The following is an 18,326-nucleotide window of genomic DNA, read 5'->3' as shown; positions in this document are numbered from 1 at the left end:
GCTTTCTTTTGGCAGAGGGAGATGTAAAGATAGCCAACATATGGCACGGGACCTTTCTGATAGTTACTTGGGCATGAACAAGCTCTAGTGCATCATAGGTTCATAGATTAGTACTAAGCTAACTGCCCATGCAAGCCATTTTAAGCCTAGCCAATTATTCCTTGTGAGACTCAAACCTGCACCTTGTGTTTGTAAGGCAAACACCTTAAACATTAGGCCACCCTCCCAACATGGACAACCGGTGCTCCACACCAGAGGTCAATTCCTCGTTGGTCAGATCAGACCATAAGCTAATCACCCTAGACATCCACATCCCTCCCCCACCCCCCATTAGGGAAGCCACAGTAAAACATTTCTCCAAAGCCAACTTCACGCTCTTAAGACAGAAGTGGCAAACTTCACAACACCCATGCTGATGGACAATAGAGGTATGACTGCTGAATCCTACACAAATGCACTTTATAAGCACTTACATGAGTGCATGGATCGTGCAATCCCTAACAGAACCAAGATGCTATCCTCCAAAAAAAGGAAGCCAATCTGGTGGTCCCCTGCCATAAACAACCTCTACAACAGAAGCAAGCTATTGCAAAAGAGTAAAATCCAATGATTGGAGAAACTCCCTGGTCAGCTTCAGTAAGAATCTGAGATCCCTCAAAATCCTCAAACGCTAGTTATGAAAACAAAATCGCCACCGACTCTAAAGACAACCCCAAAGCATTCTATAGCTATGTCAAGAATCTCAATGGCAACACTCAGATCTGCTCTTTTTACAGCACAACGACACTAAATATACAGAACCAACGGATATTGCCAACATCCTGGCAGATAGGTTCAGTGCTAACTTTACCCCTCTGTCATCCCCTAAAGGGCCCATCTCTATACCAGAAGAATGCAAAGTTCCTGTAATCACGGCTGCACAGGTCAAAAACATACTATCCAAAGCCAAGAACACAGCATCCATGGGACTGGACGACATCCCAGGCTGTGTTCTACATGAACTACAGAATGAGCTGGCACCCCACCTAAGTACCATGTTCAATCATAGCCTCACCTCAGGCTATGTGCCCACTGAATGGCGCACAGTGACAGTTATCCCACTCCACAAAGAGGGAGCCACCACAGACCCCGGAAACTACCGCCCCATTAGCCTAACGAGCCTGGTCTGCAAGGCTATGGAGCGTATCATCATGGAACTTATAAACAATGACATTGGTAATCTCCAAACTCAGGACTCCACCCAGTTCGGGTTTGTAAAAGGCAGATCAGGTCTCCTAAACCTGACAGACTTCTTTGAAGCAGTCACCAAAGCCGTAGATGAGGGTAAGGTGGTTCACACAGCCTATCTAGATCTCGCCAAGGCTTTTGACACCATCCCCTACTCTGGAATTATAGATAAACTCACTAAACTAGGTATAAATCCATATGTCATAAGATGGGTTGCCAACTGGCTCACTGACCGAACCCACACTGTGAAAGTAGCAGACTCCAAATCCAGCTTAAGACCAGTGACAAGTGGAGTACCACAGGGTTCAGTCCTGGTCCTCTCTCCTGTTTGGTATCTACTTCTCTGAAGTATAGGCCAACACAGAAGGTCTTTGGCTAACGAAGGTCGCAGATGACTGCAAACTAGGAGCCATAATCAAAACTCCGAAAGATGTGGACATCCTACAAAAGGGCCTTGCTGAGACAGATGCCTGGTGTCAAAGCCATGGCCTCAAGCTCAATGCCAAAAAGTGCATGGTCATTCCTTTTGGTAAAAACTCAGTACCCATGAACTACCACATAGGTGGTAGTCTACTTAACAACAAAAGTGTGATAAGAGACCTTGGGACACAGGTGGACAGTAGTCTCTCCTTTGACAATCACATCGCCACAGTAGTCGGGAAATCCTTCTATGTGGCACACCTCATCACAAAAGGTTTCTCATCCAGGAAAAGAGAGGTCATTGTTCCCCTCTACTCGTCACTCATTAGACCCATTATAGAGTACAATGCCCCTTTTGGTATATATCTCACAAGACATCTACAACAACTGGAAAGGCCACAGAAATACCTCACAAAGAGGATTACCGGCCTCAAAGAGATGCCCTATGCAGACCATCTCAAAAAACTGCAGCTTTACTCTGTTGCATATCGCCTACTCAGAGGCGATCTCTGCCTAACACACAAAGCTATGTCAAATCCAGAGCTCTTAGACATGCTCCACAAAGAAATCCCAATCCCTACGAGCTACACGCTCCAGGGACCTAAACCTCGTGACCACAATAAACAGCACATGCTGGAGGGATAGATTCCTGTCCCAGAGACTTCCCATACTTTGGAACAAACTACCTATCTATATCAAACAAAGCTCCTCATTATCACTGTTCAAGAAAAATCTTGATTATTGGATGGGAGATAGGAAATTCACCCCGGGGATCACTTCTGTGGCTCTGCTCGACAGTGGCACAGGAAAATAATTTTCTTGGGTGGCGAAAGCCAGGGTACCTTTGGCTAGGCTTATATAGGCCCTAGGGCCAATAGCCTAGTACCTACCTATGAACCTATGTCTCAGTCACTACACAGACTGTGTCTTCCTAGGTTAGAGGGGCTTGTAGGGAATGGAGGTTCTTGTTGAGGCTCCTAGCACTGATCAGTAACACCATCATATCTTACGTTGCTTGGTTCATTAAGCTGGTAGGTTTATCAGGTTTGTACTGCCTAAAAACATAACTAAGAGGACTGTCAATATCTTTGCAAATAATGAGAACCCTAGACTGGACAGATGTAGGCCATCCCTGGTGGAGCAGAGTGGTCTGTCAATCAACAGATATAGCCAAAATACTGGCAGACAGATTCAGTGCCAACTTTACCCCACTCTCCTCCCCCAAGGGCCCAATCACAATACCAGAAGAAAGCCTGGTACCCTCCATTTCTGCGGCACAGATAAAAGCTGCATTGTCCAAAGCCAAGAATACAGCGTCATTGGGACCTGAGAATATCCCTGGCTGCATCCAACATGAGCTACAAAGCGAAACGGCACCACATCTGTGTGTCCTGTTCAATCACAGCCTTACCTCAGACTATGTCCCTAATGAATGGCGCACTGCTACAGTCATCCTGCTCCATAAAGGGGAAGCAACTACAGACCCTGGGAACTATTGCCCCATTAGCGTGACGAGTCTGGTATGCAAAGCTATGGAGGGCATCATCAAGAACCCGCTTAAAGATATAGGCAATCTCCAAACTCTTGACCGCACACAGTTTGCCTTTGTCAAGGGGAGATCCTGTCTGCTGAACCTGGTTGACTTCTTCGAGGCAGTCACCAAGGCTGTGGATGAGGGTAAGGCAGTGCCATACAGCCTACCTCAACCTGGCCAAGGCCTTTGATACCATTCCCCACTCACATATCATTGATAAACTCAAAACTAGGCATCAGTCCTTACCATCACTAGCTGGGTTGCAAACAGGTTCACAGACAGGACCCACAGAGTGAAAGTTGTGGATTCCAAGTCAGACTGTCGACCAGTCACATGTGGAGTCCCACACGGCTCAGTTCCTGGGCCCTCTCCTGTTTGGCATCTACTTCTCAGAAGTCCAGGCCAACACAGAAGGACTCTGGCTGACGAAGTTCACTGATGACTGCTAAGAGATATTATCAACTGACCAAGTGATGCAGACATTATACAAAAGGGCCTTTCTGAGACCAATAACTGGTGTCAGAACAATGGCCTGAAGCTTAACGCCAAAAAATGCGTTATCCCCTTTGGAAAAAGCTCAGTTCCCACGAATTACCACATGGATTGGAGCCCACTGAACACTGAAGAAGCCATAAGAGATCTAGGCACCCAGGTCAACCTACGAATTACCACGTTGATGGGAACCCACTGAAGGGGCCCACAAGAGATCTGGGCACCCAGGTCAACAGCCACCTCACCTTTGACCAACACAATGCCACTGTGGTCAGGAAGTCCTTCTACGTGGCACACCTTATAACCAAAGGTTTCACATCCAGGAAGAGAGGGGTCATCATCCCTCTCAACTCATCCTTCATTAGACCACTCATCGAATATAACTCCCCATTTGGCATGTACCTGACCAGACACTTACAACAGCTGGAAAGGCCACAAAAGTACCTCACAAAAAGGATCTTAGACCTTAAACACATGTCCTACATGGACAGACTCAAGAAACGTCAGCTGTTCTCGGTCTCTTATCTACTTAGATGTGATCACGTCTGACCCAGTCCTATTTGAAATGCTACACCTAAAGAAATCCCAATCCCCCGCACCACACGCTCTAGAGAGCGCAACCTCATTACCACAATTAACAGAACATGCTGGCGGGACAGGTTCATCTCCCAAAGACTGCCCATACTCTGGAATAAGCTTCCCATTCATGTCAAGCATGATGCTGGCCCTCCAAGAAAAATCTTGACGAGTGGATGAGTAACAAAGTTCAATCCAGGGATCATTCCAGTTGCCCTACTGGACAGGGGCACGGTGAACTAACATCTGGTGGCACGGTGCCTGGGCAATTTTTTTGGGGGGTAGGCTTGTAAAGGCTCCAGGGCCATTAGCCCAGTACACACCTACGAACCTATATCTTCCCACTTCACTTAAAGAAACCTCTGCAATAAGGATCAAAGCATGATCTGAGAGAAGCAAAACCTACCAAAAAAAAAACATACTAGGAAGTCAACAGAACTTTTTCTTTATTTTTCACCTTGAGAAGTTTTCCTGACCCTTTCTTTTTCTGCTGCTTCTGCTTGCTTTCCTCTTCCTCCTCCTCATCATCAGAATGGACCTGTATCTAGAACAAAAAAAAAGTAAGCAGTTTGTTATACAGGACTTGAAAACTCATGGTGGAAATGAGAGACCCAAACTACTACAAGTCTGTTTAAAAACTGGATTTGCAAGAAGCAAAAGAATTAAGGTCTACATTTCTTTCTTTAATTTTTACCTTGGCGAGCTTTCCTTTCCCTTTCTTTTTCTGATGCATCTGCTTGCCTTCCTCTTCCTCCTCATCAGAATGGACCTGTGTCAAAAAGAAAAAAAAAAGTTTAAAATGAGTATCCATTTAAAAATGGGCAAGTTCCAGCCACTGGTCAATTAGCATTAAAGCAAAAAATGAACACAAGAATGACAGTATTAATATAACCTTAGAGAAACAGACTAGTTGCACTTGTCAAAGGGTTAAAAATTGAACTCTTCAGACATGAGGCAGAAATTTCACTGCTGGGTTGTTTATGCTATGTTGTTGTTGATTATAACTATGAATACAAAACCTGCTTTTTACAATTCAGAGTGACAGAGCGCTACAGCCTGCTCTAGTAAGCATTGGGCATTAAAGCAAGAAATACAACTGAAGGAGACAAGAGTCCACCACATTTCAAATGTATTCATCACATACACTGGGCCAATCTAAAATGCACTAATTTCATCTACTTTCACATCTCTGTAATGGGGGGGGTCTAGAATCCTGAGTACAACCAATATGCACAGGAGGACAAACTCCACAAAGAAGGTACCCCAATCAGAATATAACTGGAAACCCAAACACACTAAGGCAGCAAGGATAATGGCTTCATCGCTGCACTATCATGCCTTACAGTTCATTACACAATAGCTACAGGACACCTTGCCATAGAACTACTTACAATAACCCTAAACGTCAGAATTCAACTGGCAAATGACCTCAGAAATCAAAAACTCTGGTGAACAGACCACTAAGAGGCAAACCCACACTCTAAGCTCTTCTTATGGAGAGGCTACACAGGTCACTCAAAACAGTAAAACAAAACCTGAATAGGCCTAAATGCACCCACACAATATTTGCAACTTGTATGTACCAACTCCAAGATATCACAAACAGGACGAAAAGGAAACACCGTTAGTAGCAACCCCCAGTACCTCATTTCCTTTTCACTGTACCTACACTATCTTCAATTCTTAAATGGTAATCTTCTGTGACTGCGAGCTGTGGTCAGACAGTGTTCAACAAAATATCTGATAAGCAAGACTAAAATCAGTTGTGATTTGCTAATCAAACCAATGTCAAAATGCCATCTTTACAATATCACTTTTTAAAAACAGAGTACTCATACTTAAGTATTAAACAGCTTTGCCTTTCTTTCTCCTACTGGAGCCATCAATCTATTGCGAATCTTGTAGGTTTGAGGCATACCTCTCTATTCTCCAGATTTTCACAGAATGTCAAGATTTTTGCCTCATGTTTTGGTTTGCTCCTCAAAATCTGTGGTTTCTGGCAAATCAATGTAGACTGAAGTCACTAAATGACAGACAGTTGAACTTAAGACTTCATATTCTTTAAAAAAATGCATGCTGCCACAAAGCATGTTATTCTAGCAACTTTCTAAGTTTATAAGAGCAATATCTAAAACTGGTCCTTGATTTTGAGCCTTTGTCACCTCATTAATTTGTCTTTGCCCAGATTTCCTGCTTTAAGAGGTTGAGAGGTATTTCGGGCTTACTCACATTTTGCTATATTAAAACTGGTTGTGTGGCAAACAGGCATAAAGCCTTGATTAGAAATCAGACCACCAGAGCAGAGTCAATCTTGGGCAGTGGAGGAAATTGTCAGGCACCAAACAAAACAAAAATGACAATGTATGGCCTGCTTGCCCCTCCCTGATTTGTGGAGGGAAAGTGTGCATATCTGGGTATGACAAGAAGCTCACAACCTCTGCTGCTGATGATCAGCCATCAATGAGTGAGGAGAGGGTGACAACTACATCAGTGTAGAGACCGCGCACATCTGCTATTAAACACTTGTTGCATACCTCTACAGATGATTTACCAAATGCAATGAAGGAGGCTTGACTCAAATTTCAACATTCTTCTCTGTTTCAAAATCTAGAGACAGCACTGCTACCACTTTGGTCTTTTCTACGTCTCCTGGATTCACTGGCCCAGCTGGTTGGCCTACTAATGTGGGTAGGCAGTGGCCTTCAGCATGTATACAAAGGATGGGGCACAGCTGCAAATAAGCTGGACTAAGGACCAATGGCAGTCTCATCACTGCCATGGGGACAGCCTCAAAGCACTCTAACCCAGTGAAGAGAAGGAAATCTTTGCTATATATAAAAAAAAAAAACTTCTGCTCGACAAAGAAACTATACATACTTCCCAAAGCTCAGACAAGCCAAGGAAACCCAATACCTGAAACTAACAAGGGGTGTCTGTTGGGAAGTGAAGACGGCAACTTTGTTTTATTTTTCTTTAGTACAAAACATTTTACCACTCTACAGCTGAAAAAAATAGTACTCATCACAATTTAAAAGTCAAAGAAATCAAAAGTATTTTAATTTAAAAAATTGTTCTATCTCCAAGGATTATTACTACTATATTATTATTCCAAGTGTACGGATAGCATAACTTGAAGCAAATATCACCATTAGACAAGAGTGCACGACAGAGATAGAAGCTTTAGTTGAGAAGTTATCAGGTCCAATATGGCACAACCACTAGCAGGCCACAGCATGACAGACCAAAATACAGAAGAATAAACTACCCAGTGAGCCAAACATATACTAGTACAGACTAACATTCAAAATGACCGTAGATGTGCCAACCTCCCTTTTAAAAATGGAAAGTTGCTAAAACCAAAACCACAGCCTATTTATACCAATTATAATTTGCAGCTTTATAGCATTCTCATACAACTGGGAAAGTCTGCCACTAGTGCAGACTTCTTATGCCTTGAGTTCTGACTGCCATCTCACTGCAGATGCACTTTCAATTCTTTAAACTCTGAGCACCCTGTGAAGATTGGGGGAAGACAGATGAAGGCTGCCAGCCTAGCCAGATAAAATTTTGGAGACAATTCTGTTATCTGTAAATATTAATGTAAACCACAGGCTTGTTGTGGTAAAAATAGTGTTACTTGTGGAACTGGAAAAAATGTAACAGTGCACTCTACTGATCAAGTAAAGCACATTGTGACCCTTTGATGTTAAACCTCAGAGTCAGCAAGTCTAGAGCGAGTCCTCCTGCCTATTGTTTTAAGGCCAGAGTTAATGGCCAGAATTTGCATGCATAAATGTCCTTTATTGCTGTGGTTTCTGCCCAGAGGTGAAGAATGTAAAAGTAGTTTCTGTTAGCCGGGAAACCCAGGAAAGTGTGAAGAATGATGTAACATGAACCAGGAATGTGATTTTAAAAATAGAGAGAATCAGAGAGCACTACGCATTTTTGTCCTGACCATCCAACTTACCAGCACTGTCTTGCTCTATATCTTAGACTTGTGTTTTCTCTTAGAAATAGCTAGAAACTAGAAAGATTAGACTCTTTCTGTGATGTCAGAACTGAATTATATTAAGTAGTTCTCTGCGATCTCTGAACTCTTGACTAGCACTGTGTAGTAAAAAGTATTGTCTTGTGTTTTTATTTTTTATTAAATATTTTCAAACCCTTCCAACTGTGGCTGTTTTTGTAGAGATAATTTAAGCTCTTTAGAGTACTTGCATGCCTTTGGTAAAATTGTACAAACCCACTCTAATAGCTTTAGCCCTGGGCTATACTACCAATTCGATATTAATATTGCACAGTAATAATTGGACACACTTTTAAGGGCCTTTGAGTAGCTGATAAATATTAGTGGGTGGTGGCAGCTGGGTCTACTGTATAGTCTGGGGAAAAAGGGGCACAGCTGGAGAACCTGTGCCAGCCTTCCCCAGGAGTGTCCGTGTGGTTGTACAAACTCTTCTCAAAGTGCGTGTGCCAGCTACCTAGCTGGGCAGGGACACAAAGCACTGGTTGGACAGAGAGGGTGCTGGAGGTTTTAGCGTGCCCACTAAGCTGAGATTTGGACCTTATACTGTGCCAGTGGGGAGTCTTATTGGGGACATAGAGAGCAAGGGAGTGACCAGCCCCGGACTGACTGATCTCTGTGTGCTCTTAAGGGAAATTGCACTTTACTGTATTTGTTATCCTTTCCTCCTATATGAGATGCCCCTCACTGGTGTTAGCAGTGAGGATTGAGGCTCCTTGATTGCTGTGCCAGGGCACGGGCATCACACACCCACCCTTACTTTGTAGAGCTAGTCAGCTTAATTTTTCCGTCTTTTTTCTGAGTTGTTAATCAATGAGGGTTGGCACATAGTAAGCATGCCCTACCAAATGTTTCACTTCCATTTTTTTGATGGCTACTTTTAAAGTACCGCTATGTAAGGAAATTCTACATCACCTCACTTTGTGCATTTTAAAGGTTTATATACAGCAGCCATATTCCACCTAATACGCGGCTTCTCAGCGCTTCTGTGGATCACTAGTGATATCTGCATTGCTTACTGTACCCATTTCCTTGTTTCACTTGAAAGAAAGTTACTGTTTGTCGTTTTTGCATTTAAGTTACCTGTAACACATTGCACTTAAGTTACCTGGCACTTGCGCGCTAAAGCAATTATATAAGTCAGCAATAAAAATTAAAAGCACTACACCCTCACTCCCCACTGGCCCTTGATTTCAATTAAGGAATTCCCAAAATTATTCTAGCATGTCCAAAGGTCAGTTGTCAATCTCCTCTCTGGTCCAGCTGGTGAATCCGGGAATCTTGAGGAAATGTTACAACTGCCTCATGTACACAGACAACCCTCTCCTCCTCCCAACAAATTCCAACACATGTGACAGATGCAACCATATAGCCAAACTGGAGGCTAAGCTCTCTCAACTCAGTACTGGCATAACCAGTCAGGAGGAGAAGGAAACCACACATTACAATTCCAGTCTCACACAGACCTACCACGACAGCAAACCAAACACAATCACACAAAAACATACTCGGAGGCTCTAAATAAAGATCTGCTTAAGCAGCAGAGACCTCCAAAGCAGACACCCAAGCAACCGCTACCCCAAAACAAAACACGTGCAACACATATCTCACAAAGCCAGTGTGCCGAACAGTCACAGCCCTTAAGACTAAACACACCTGATACACTTGCAATAGATGACTATCGTCAGGCACACTGACGTCCCACTCACCAGGCTGAACAAGAAGAGGGTCACGGTGAGCAGCCTGTCGGGCGCTAGGATCCGCCACATAACACAAGCACTCAGGTCACTCCAAGGCAAGTACAAATATGACTCAGTCATTGTCCATGCTGGTGTTGAATGACCTGAGACGTACCTCCCTGGACTACATGAAGAGAGACAAAGGAGCTCTCTGAGCATGTAGCCCAGACCGGTATGACCCTGACCTTGAGTAGCATCTTACCCTCACCAAGAATGATGCCACAATATGAAGACAAGATGATCAATTTCAACAATTGGCTTAAGTACTGGTGTCATTCAAAGGGGATCCAATGCCTGTCAGCTTGGGATGATATGCTCGACAAGCCACGATGCTTCGCTAGGGACGGCTTGCACCTGTCACCCCTGGGCTTTCGGATATTGGCAAAGGCTCTTGCTACCCCCATAGTGCCTTTTAGGCAAGGCTCAAAAGACAAACCCACCTCCATAGGTATCACAAGGGATAAGAAACTAAGAGTAATGCTACTCAACGCCAGAAGTCTAAACCTCAAGATGCACTTTTCGAAACTCTCCTTAGCATGGAGAACATCGATATCTGTGCAGCAACAGAAACCTGGTTCAGGGCTCCCGAGAGCACCCCAGCACTACCAGGTTATACCTCATACCATGCTTTTCGGCCCCAAAACTTGGACCGAAACACAAAAGGAGGGGGAGTATCGATATTCAAAGATACCCACACCTCCAGGTTGGTGGCAAAGCACGAAGCATCAGAGACTATTCATGTGCAACTAACGGTGGGTAAAACTGCCTTCCAGTTTATAGCCTGCTACAGACCACCCTCCCAAACACAGGAACCCCACTCGGCCTTTCTGAGAACACTGGAAAATATGAAGGTCTCTCCAAACACCATTATATTGGGCGACTTCAACTACCCAAACATAGACTGGGAGCATTACTCTACCTCCAACACCCTAGCCCAAAGGTTCCTAGAATTTATAAACTCAAATGCTATGGAACAACTTGTTACCACTCCCACAAGAAAGGAAAACATACTGGACCTGATCACCACCAACATGGGGACTCTATGCTCCAGACCAGAAGTGTATCCCTCACTGGTAAGATCAGACCATAAACTAATCTCACTTGATATTCACATCCCGACCCCACTCCCTGCCCAGAAAACCACAGTGAAAAACTTCTCTAAAGCAAATTTCACACTCCTCAAAACCGAGGTGGAATCCTACAAAGCCCCCGGGCTGGAGGAAAATACGGCCCAGACCGCAGAATCCTTTATAAACGCATTCTATGAACACCTTCAGGAATGCATGGATCATGCGATCCCAAATAAAACCAAGACCCAATCCTCCAAAGGCAGACGTCCTGTCTGGTGGACCCCAGCCATAAATAAACTATACAATAGGAGGAAGCTACTAAATGATAGAGCAAAATCCCAAAAAGGGAAGGCATCACTGATCAGTATTAGCAAAAAACTACGGGCACTCATAAAATTGTCTAAGGCCAGCTTCGAGAGAAAAATTGCACAGGACACTAAGGATAATCACAAGGCTTTCTTTAGTTGTTAGGAACCTGGGTGGTAATTCCCAGATATGCTCAGAATTGGTCCAAAATGACAAAAAATACACTGAACCCACAGACATTGCCAACATCCTAGCTGACAGGTTCAGCGCAAACTTCTCCCCCCCTCCCCACCAAAAGGGCAAATATCTATCCCAGCAGAGTGCTGCCCCCCTGACATCTCAGATGCTCAGGTAAGAGCCGCCCTCTCCAAAGCAAAAAACACAGCATCAATGGGACCAGACGGTGCCCCAGGCTGCGTCCTACATGAACTCCAAGAAGAGCTAAACCCAAACATAAAACTACTGTTCAATCTCAGCCTTACTACAGGATATGTGCCCAAAGAGTGGCGTACAGCAACAGTGGTCCCTCTCCATAAAGGAGGTGCCTCAACAGATCCTGGAAACTATCGCCCCATAAGCCTGACTAGCTTGGTCTGCAAAGCTATGGAAAGGATCATCATGGACCTCAAAAATAAAGATATTGGGGACCTACAGACACTGGATCCTACCCAGTTCGGCTTTGTTAAGGGCAGATCCTGCCTCTTAAACCTGGTTGATTTCTTTGAAACAGTCACCAAGGCCATTGACGAGGGGAAGGTGGTCCACACAGTCTACCTGGACCTCGCAAAAGCCTTCGATACAATACCCCACTCTGGCATTATAGATAAGCTCACCAGCTTAAATATAAACCCCTATGTCACTAGATGGATTGCAAACTGGCTCAAGGACAGAACCCACATGGTTAGAATTGCTGGAGCCATGTCAGATTCCAAACCAGTTACAAGTGGTGTCCCAAAAGGCTCAGTCCTGGGACCTCTCTTGTTCGGTATATATTTCTTGGAGGTACAGGCCAACACGGAAGGACTGTGGCTGACCAAGTTCGCAGATGACTGCAAACTGGGCGCCATAATAGACTCTCCAGCCGACACAAGCATCCTCCAAAAGGGCCTCATAGAAACAGACAACTGGTGCCAGAGCCATGGCCTCAAGCTAAATGCCAAAAAGTGTACAGTCATCCCCTTTGGCAAAAACAAAGTGCCCACAAATTACCACAAAGGTGGTAATCCATTAAGTACAGAAGAAGTAATTAGGTACCTGTGGACCCAAGTTGATAGCAATCTCTCATTTGACAACCACGTGGCCAATGTGGTTAGAAAAACATTTTATATAGCCCACCTAATCATGAAGGGATTCACATCTAGATCAGGGGAGGTCATCGTGCCTCTTTACTCATCCCTCATCAGGCCCATAATTGGGTACAATGCCCCTTTTGGGATATACCTTACCAGACACCTGCAGCAACTGGAAAGACCCCAAAAGTACCTCACCAAGAGGATCAAAGGGCTCAAACAGATGCCATATGCTGCCCGGTTAAAGAAACTCCAGCTCTACTCAGTGGCATACCGCCTGTTCAGAGGCGATCTGTGCCTGACGTATAAAGCCATGTCCAACCCGGAATTAATGGACATGCTGCACCTCAGAAAATCCAAATCCCATCGAGCTACACGCTCGAGAGACTTGAACCTCAGCATTGAAATAAATAGGACATGCTGGAGGGACAGATTCATAAACCAGAGGCTCCCTTCACTCTGGAATAAAATCCCAGTCCAGGTTAGGCAGAGTCCCTCATTGACTCTCTTCAAGAGGAATCTTGATGAGTGGATGGGAGATCGTAGGTTTACCCCGGGTATCACTTCTGTGTCACTGTTAGACAGAGGCACAGTATACTAACCTCGAAAAAGGGCATAGCAAAATAAATTTAAAATGGGTGGCGAAAGCCCAACACATTCTGGCTAGGCTTATAAATGCCCTAGGGCAGATAGCCTAGTATGAACCTATATGATACTTCAAAGCAGATCTGCACAAATGTTATAGCTGTAAGGGCATGGGTGACAGAGGGAGGCTCATGCCCCCCTGTGAAAATGTGCACCGAGAGTATAGCAGTCTCTGGAATACAAAAAAAAAGTGACTCCACCAAGCTAAGCTTGTTTGCAAGCAAGTGCAGCTGATTCCACAAGTGTGCCCTCACAGCACAGAGCATGGGCCTTTTCAAGGGTCTCCCAGATGTTTAGTCAGTCAAGAACTCCACCACTCGATTAATAAGCTCTAATGTCTTTTATTACACTTTAAGATATCCATTAAGTTGATGCTGAGAGGTGTGCAATTTCTATTTTATTTTTTTTCATGTGAGTCACGAGAGAGGAGGCGAGGAGAGCTTGAGGAGAGCCTGAGGAGAGCGCCATGAGGGAGAGCGCCTTGAGGGAGAGCCTTGAGGGAGAGCCTTGAGGGAGAGCCATGAGAGGCCTTGAGGGAGAGCCTTGAGGGAGAGTGTTTTATATATCTATATCTATATATATCTATATCTATATATCTATATATATATATATATATCTATATATCTATATCTATATATCTATCTATATATCTATCTATATATCTATCTATATATCTATCTATATATCTATATATCTATATATCTATATATCTATATATATATCTATATATCTATATATCTATATATATATATATATATATATATATATATATATATATATATATATATATATATATATATATAGATATATATATATATATATATATATATATATATAGATATATATATATATATATGTATATATGCGCATGTTCCAGTTATGGGTTTCTGGTTAAGTGGCTTGGCCAGAGTCGCACAGTTGGCTGTACAATAATTCAAAAGCCTGTACCCTTAAGACACTTCATTAAGAGCTTGGAGCCTTAATGCTCTACAACTGCCAGACCTTGATTGGCATCTTTTGTTTTGGAAGATCAGTCATTAGAGTTCTCATTGTGAATTGGACATGTCTGGTACTTACGGCTCTGAGCTGTCATTAATTCCTTCCTGTAGTCAAAAGTACAGGGTTTGAACCTTCCTACCTCCAAAGATACTTACACTAGGCTATTAATCCATTAAGATCTTTGGAAGAATAGCCATGCATTCCCATGAAGTTTTGTCCCTTAACATTTTAAGTATTATTAACCCAGAGACTATATTAACATTTAAATGCTGCCCCTATCCATGAAGCACAAGGGTGTGAAGCACAAGGGTGTAAACCACAGCTGAATTTCAGTTATCCTTCCATTTCTCCAGATTATGTCTGAATACTTTAACAGAAGTACTTTGTTTTATGTGGAAAGAAAGAAGATCCATATCTATCCCTCCAACATGTTCTGTTTATGTCTCAAAAGATTTGCCGAAAGTGTGACTAAGTCACTTAGACAGTACTCCTTGGCTCCAGTGGGTTTACCAGGTTAAAAAACATAGGTTCATAGGTTGGTACTAGGTTATCGGCCCTAGGGCCTATGCAAGCCTAGCCATAATTCCCTGGATATTTCTTCCCACAATATTTACTTATAGGTTCATAGAGTATTTAAAGTTTGCCCCCTTGTTTCTGGCTTTGTACAAAATTCTTGAGCAAAGAAATTGAAAATTACTTTGGTTTGTTCCTTTTAAACACTGCAGCTTTCTGGCATAATTTTGAGAATTACAGCCACTAAAGGCATGGGAGTTTCAGACTGTGCCCTTCAGAGAATTGCATTACCAACCATTTTCTATGCAACAGAAAGAGTTGGTCTTTTCTTGATTGTTGATCTTTGATTCTTGAACTATGACTGAGAAGGCATGGGGGTGTGCAGTGGGATGCACTGCATGGGTCTCACAGTAGAGAACTGAAGCACACTTCCCAATCATTTATATATTTATTCATTCATTTGATTGCAAGCAAACATCAAATGTATGCAGTCGTACAAGGGGCTGTAACTGATGGTCACATCTCAGTGTGGGTGTGTGAAGTCCCCACACACTGCCAATAATCAAGGAGCCTGCATCCTCATCACTGACACTGGACAGAGACATTCACTTGGAATAAAAATGTATACACTCCGTATTTCCAGATGCAGACCTCTGCATCAAGCACAATTTCCCTTAAGAGCACACAAGGCACGCACACACACACACACACACACACACACACACACACACACACACACACACACACACACACACACACACACACACACACCCCCTGGGGTCTGGGTGTCTCTGTCACTCTCCATCCCCAACAAGGCTACCTACTGGCACTGTGAAACTAATGTTTCGTATCCCTGCCCCAAGTAGCTGACACACACCCTCTGATATTTAATTTTCTCACACACATGCCTGGGAAAGGCTGGCACAGATTACCTGCTCTATCTACCTTGCACAGGCTATAAGGTAGTTTCACTGCCACTAGTCAGTTACTATAAAGCTCTTAAAAGGGTACCCAATTATACTCTGTGAAGTTATTACTACAAATGGTAATGCTGACCAAACGGGCGTGGGTAGAGTTATCACTAAATAAATAGAAGCAAACACTCTCAAAGCTTTAACAGTTTTTAAAAAGGGCCAGCCACAATAACACATTTGAATATATTTAATAAATAAAATAAGAACATAATATCCATTTACAATAAACACCAGGGTTTCAGTCACAGGAGATATTAACAATAACACCGATAGAAAGTTTCACACAGTTACAGAAAAACAGTATTTCTACTCTCACTATATTTTCCTAACTAATCTACAGAAAATTACTACTCTCTAGTTAAGCTACCGCAAGGCAAGATGCTGTGGGTGAGTGGTCCTTGTCAGATCCAAGACAGAATACAGAATGCTGAGAGCAATTTCCTACTATTTAAATATTACTTCAAAGTTGATTACACAATGACATCACATCTGGTCATCTGACTCTGTTTCCCACACTGACCAACACTAGAAACTGCTAGGGTTTTAGAATCTATGAGTTACAATACACACAGAGCTTTGCTCAGATGTGGTACAGCTGCTGGAAGTCATAAGACCATAAGCCATAAGACCATTTCACTTCCTACAGGAGCTACAACCTATTCTCTACCACAGACATTGAGTCTCTGGGCTCCCTTCAAAACTGTGGAATAACATCTTTATAGCTGAACCCATAAAGTAATTTAATTTCAAGCATATTTTGCAAAGTCAGGTGGATTAAGATTAACCTCTTCACTTCCAGTATATGCTACTACAACATATACATTTAAACACTTCAATAATGCAAGCACATCTCTTCCTTCCAGCAGGGCACACTGCTAAATTTTCAGCATAAGCATCTGTACAATCAGTTTGATATACAAATGACAATTATTTACAAAATTCCAATTAGTATGTTACAAATCCAGTGCCATAGCCAGCATTAGGCATATGTGAAACCCGTGGCAGAGGGAAGCCCCCGATTATCCCCCCATGAATGAGGACTCCATCCAGCAGCCATCTGTACGTCATCGGTTCGACATCTCGTGGACGTCCAGACAGTTCTTTGACATCACCACGCAAGTGTAAATTATTTTCTTTTTTTTTTTTTTTTGCGTGATTTGTCTGTAAGCTGCACTCTTATCAGGTCTGCTTCAGTGCAGGAAGGGACCTGAATGGCTGCAGCAGCCAAGTAACTAAGGAAGTGTTGAAGCAAGGACCTAACTGAAACAATCAATTGCCTTTAAAAAAGGCATGTGTGGCTAATAAAGATTACTTCTCTTGCTTTTTTAAGAGGAGTTTTCCTTTTAGCGTATCAACAGCAGATCGAGCAGGGTTTGGATTACCAGCACGAGGATGGAGAAAAGATCAATGGTGGATTCAAGCCTTAGGAGTGATTGTGGTCATTGGACAACACTATTTTCAACTGTCCCTCTAAGGACAATTTCTAAAAGGTCATGAAAACTGTCCTTTTAATGTCAATTTAAAAACAACCGTAGTGGTCTGGAAAGAAAGCAAGCAAAGCAGATCAGTCTTAGTTGTGAAGAGGGAGCAGAGGATTGGAAGCAGCATTCTGTTAACTGCATAAAAGGTAAGTTTTTGGGTTTAGTTTTAACTATTTTTTGTGGGGGGGGGTAACTTAGGGAGTTGATTACATTACTTTTTTGTGCGTATTTCTTGTGCCAAGAGGATTGAGAGGTGAGGGGCCGTGGTTGTACCAGTTTTACTTCACTTTTGTGTAGCATTCTTGTAGTAAGAGGACTGGGGGGTGAGGGGCTGTGGTTGTACCAGTTTTATTTTACTTTTGAGTATTGTTGTGCTAAGAGGATTTGGGGGGGGGGGATGAGGGGCCATGGTTGTACTAGTTTACATTTGTTTACTGGATATTCCGACTGGGACAGAACCCAATTTCAGTGGAGGCTCAAAGAAAAAAAGCTCCATATGGTAACATTTGTGAAGATAACATAGCAATTATTTATACAAAGATAGATAATTATCTGTTACTTTTTTACTCATCTTAGTACACAAGTGGTAGAAATATATAAAATATGGTTCATCTGTTTTTAAGAGAGACAATATATGGGAATGTGAGCTATAACATATCTAGTTTTGACTGCCAGTTGGTTAGGAGTGTGTGCAAGTTAGCTACCGGGGGAGAGAAGTAGAGTACTCTCATTTTTATAGGTAGTATCTATGTTGTACATGTAATTAAGTGGAAAGAAAGAGGGATAGGGGTGATGAAAAAGAGGGGAGATAGAGGATGGAACAGAAGAACATTACAGAGTTTGCTAGACCAGGGATAGGTGGAGCAGTCTTATGAGGTGATGTCTAAGTGGTAAAGATTGGCAGATTTCAGCCTGAATTGTGACATGAGTTGTTGCATGGTAGATGTGGCACACAAGTGTACAGTCATCAGCATATTGAACTGTGAATGTTAGGGAGGTGGCGATATTGAGGTTAACAAATCCACTAAACTGAAGTG

General features: G+C 42.9%; 1 protein-coding gene across 1 annotated transcript in view; it reads right to left on the bottom strand.

Annotated features, from left to right (window-relative positions):
* The window catches only part of LOC122812163 (protein SON-like), a 230,913-nt gene that overhangs the window by 132,914 nt on the left and 79,673 nt on the right, over nucleotides 1-18,326 (bottom strand). The window contains exons 2-3 of the mRNA XM_044084485.1: nucleotides 4,944-5,018; nucleotides 4,707-4,793 (exon numbers count right to left, since the gene is read on the bottom strand). Coding sequence (XP_043940420.1) covers nucleotides 4,707-4,793; nucleotides 4,944-5,018 — 162 coding nt within the window. The remainder of the gene's footprint in view (nucleotides 1-4,706; nucleotides 4,794-4,943; nucleotides 5,019-18,326) is intronic.

The sequence above is a fragment of the Protopterus annectens genome, chromosome 9.part0 (genome assembly GCF_019279795.1).
Source record: "Protopterus annectens isolate FY-2018-M chromosome 9.part0, PAN1.0, whole genome shotgun sequence".
In the NCBI taxonomy this organism is placed as follows: domain Eukaryota; kingdom Metazoa; phylum Chordata; order Ceratodontiformes; family Protopteridae; genus Protopterus; species Protopterus annectens.
This window is presented reverse-complemented; position numbering and strand designations above follow the sequence as displayed.